At 30.8% G+C, this 3764-nt stretch overlaps 1 protein-coding gene across 1 annotated transcript; it reads left to right on the forward strand.

Annotated features, from left to right (window-relative positions):
- Positions 1-1530: 1530 nt before the first annotated feature.
- On the forward strand, positions 1531-2919 carry LOC108569194 (transcription elongation factor B polypeptide 3-like). Its single transcript, XM_017930659.1, has 2 exons — positions 1531-1654; positions 1925-2919. Exons 1-2 carry the CDS (start codon positions 1531-1533, stop codon positions 2917-2919), a joined length of 1119 nt encoding a protein of 372 aa, XP_017786148.1.
- Positions 2920-3764: the final 845 nt, after the last annotated feature.

Genomic DNA, 3764 nt, shown 5'->3' on the forward strand with positions numbered 1-3764 from the left:
AATTGCTCACTGAGTACGCTTTTGGTACGTTAATTCAGTGTAAACATAAAATCCTTTACCTTTAATCTCAATGTAAACGCAAACAAATTTTAACAAAAACATAAGTTTACATTCAATTAAAATTAATTAATACTATTCATTATTCTTCAATCTTAAATTAATTAAAATCAGTAATATTTCAGAAAATATCTTTTTTTTATTGAATTCTTATTTGTTTAGTAACAAAAATTAGTATTCGAAATCATAAATTGTAAAATAAATATCTTTCCAATCTAATTTTCCAATAAACGTTGTATTTGTCATCTTTCGAACTTGATAATCACGCTTTTCTTTTTGCGCGGAAAACTCGTCGTAATACGAACTTAATTGAATTTTTAATTGCTTGTTCTCATCACTGTGAACTTTAGGATACGAACGTTTTCACGTCTCCTCTGTTGTCCCCTCTGATCCCAAATTGATGGAATAAAAGTGAGAGAAAAAAAAGTAACACATTAAGTCTACAAGTATACGAACGGTGTTTCCTTTGACTCGATTTAAACAATAGGTTTTTATAATTTCGATGCATCACGTAATTGAATGATATAATTGTATATATTGTACTGGATATATATATAGCATTGGTAATCCATTGATATTACGGAACTTAGTAGTTACGGCTTATAATTCCTAGTGATGGGGCAATTCCTAGCTGTAGTGGTTGTGGTCATTCAGGAATTGTTTGCAAGGGGATTTGCGGCGCCGGACCAGGATTTAATCTTAATGCGTTTACGACCCTGATTACTGCATTACATAATCAGATACAGATGCCTAGTCCACTGCCTTACTAGGAAAAAAACACGATTAATTTGATTAAAAAAACAATATGACTATTTATAATACTATATAAGAATTGAATCAAATAATTAAGGAATGTACTGAAGATTATTCCAATTATAATACACGAACTAATTTATTAAAAAAAAATATAATATGAATACAGCAATAGTTCGAATAGTGCGGCTTCGATCAATTCGGATTCACTGTAGTCTGATTTGAATATTTTAAATTAAACTAAATTTTAATTGAGAAAAATAAAATCTAAAAAAAATAATTAATTCATTTTTCGTGCGGTTCACTTTTCTATTTAGTTTCACGATTAGTTCAGTTTGCAACAATTTCTAGATTTTACAAAAGTAAAGCAATAAAACTTTCAAATACCCTTTTATTTCTTCATCTACCTGCTATTATAAGTTTCTTACTTAATTGCAATTCTAGTTATGCATATTGCATTTTAAATTTTCAGTAAAATTATAACAACTGCAATAAAAAATAAAGCAATATAATTTTCAGTTTAATCCTCTTTTTTATTGCTACTACCTGCAATTATAAGGTAAATCCCCACTCCAAATAGTAATTTGCTAATACCCTCTAATACTTTATGATCAGAATATAGGGTATATAAGGGCATCACATTTCAAAATCAAATCAGTAGTTCTCCAGCAGACAACAGTGCAGTATAGTTAAAAAATACTTCCACAAGCAAAATTTAAAATGGTAAAAATTAACAAAGTTTCAAACTCGTCTTCGGACAGGAGTAGTAGATATGAGAAAAAGTGTATTTCATCTAAATCAAGAGGCAGCAGCTATAAGGAGGAAAAGAATGTTGCTGTTGATAGTAAATCAGGCATGAGTTTTGCTGATGCTTTAATGTTCAATGATCAATTTGCTAAAGAAGAATAACATTAAAAAATACTCTGAGTCTATTACAGTGAAGACAGAGAAGAAGCGCAAACATATTTCGTGTCATGGAAATGAGAATGTGATAAGCAGTTCTTGGAAAACGAAAGCGCAAAAAGAATTAAAGTTTTAGATAATCAAATTGTGAATATTAAAGTAAACAAGGAATGCTCAAAGCACAATGTTACTGACTCTGAGTCTATTACAGAGAAGAAGCGTGAAAGCATTTTGTGTGATGGAAATGAGAATGTGAGAAGCAGTTCTTGGAAAACGAACAGCGCAAAAAGAATTAAAGTTTTAGATAATCAAATTGTGAATATTAAAGTAAACAAGGAATGCTCAAAGCACAATGTTACTGGGTTAATATCAAAGCCAACGCTGCTGAAAGAAAAAGTGCAGGATGGAAAAATTACATCAATGCCACATTCTATAGCAAGTAAGCCCCAGGAAAATCCAAACAGAAAAATGACTTTGTCTGAAAGACAACAGGAAAATCTAACAAAATTAATATTCTGCAAATCTGAACGCACAAAAGTCTATTCTGGGCAGAAAAAAATGGTAGAAAGTACTAATGTACCTACTCTCTTCGGTCTATGCACTAATGTGATTCAAAAGAATTTAGAATTACTAAACAACATCACTGGAGTACCGTATTCCCTGATCAAGCCAATCCTGGAGAAAATGACACCAGAACAGTTGCTCAAAGTGGAATGCCAAAAGCCATACATTAGGAAGGAATCCAGTGAGCTTTGGAAATTTCACGTGCAGAAGCATTTCCAGGATGAAAGAAAAGGCGTTATGGAGTCATGGAGGGAAATGTACATGAGATGCAAGAACGAACGGGAAAGGAAGTTAAAAGACGTAATGAAAATTGTCAAGCGGTCTCAGGATAATTGCGTTCCGGTAAGACAAATAAATATGGCATATGTTGACACTAAGTTGAAGCCACCACCAAATGTCGCCAGGATTCAGTCCAAAAACAAGAAGATTGTTCATTTCAAGACACCCTTAATTACCCCGTCAATGAGAATGCATGCATTAGAAACAACATGCACTCTGGGAAATATTTCGCTACCCAATGAAAATATAAGAAGAAGAATTGTTAATAGCACTCCCAAGGCTTCACTCCCGTCCAAAAAGGCTCCACTTTTGGCGAAGTCAATGCAGATGATGAAGATGATAAAGATGAGGATGAAAAGATAATCTTTTTTGTAATATAATATAATTTTGTAATATAATAGCATCAATTGAGTACATTACATATAAATATATTGTTTTTTTAATAAATATTTTTAAAATAAACTAATTTTATCCATTTTTATTTAAATGATCTGATTTCCTCTATCTACAAATCCAATTCCCTTTTCTTTCCCAATGACGAAATCCAATCCTAAAAGAAACCTTCCTTTTGAATTTTCAATATCTATTGTGCTTATATATTATATAGCATCAATGTTAAAGTAAAATGACAGCTAAAAGTCCTTTTTTTGTACGACGATTTTGTTTAATTATATATATTTTGTTTATAAGATATGATTATATAATATGATAAAATATGAATATTTCCAGGTTAATTCATTCTAAGAAATATTTTTTTAGTTACTTCTAGACTTTAGTAATTCTAATTTTGAAGAACCAGTAAAATTTGTATTTATATTTTCAAAAAAAAAAAAAATATTATGAAATAAATTGAATATGTAATTAAAAATTTCTTACTTTTGGAGAATATTTAACATATTTTTTAAAACATCAATTAATATACTTTATATTTTCGAGTAAACCCAAATACCTGTGCCAAAGGCAAATTGCATAATTATTCAATGGCCTCAATTTTTCTTTTCTTTCTCTCGCTCAATATACGTGATGTATTGAGGTTCACGCTTTTACTTCACCATATTTTCCACTCCTCTAACCCATTTTTGATGCAGCCCCGAGTCCATTCAAACAACGCCAAGGCAAATTAATATTTATGTTGCTCGCAGGACGCCGCATATTTACCGATTTTCCCATGGTCCACCCTTCCACACTGCAAGCCTTTCAAAATATTT

Source organism: Nicrophorus vespilloides, unplaced genomic scaffold (genome assembly GCF_001412225.1).
Source record: "Nicrophorus vespilloides isolate i.1.1-1 unplaced genomic scaffold, Nicve_v1.0, whole genome shotgun sequence".
NCBI lineage: Eukaryota > Metazoa > Arthropoda > Insecta > Coleoptera > Silphidae > Nicrophorus > Nicrophorus vespilloides.

Coding starts and splice junctions, on each gene's coding strand:
- LOC108569194 (XM_017930659.1), top strand. CDS start 1,531: ATGGTAAAAATTAACAAAGTTTCAAACTCGTCTTCGGACAGGAGTAGT. Junction 1,655..1,924: donor AAAGAATGTTGCTGTTGATA/GTAAATCAGGCA, acceptor AGTCTATTACAG/AGAAGAAGCGTGAAAGCATT.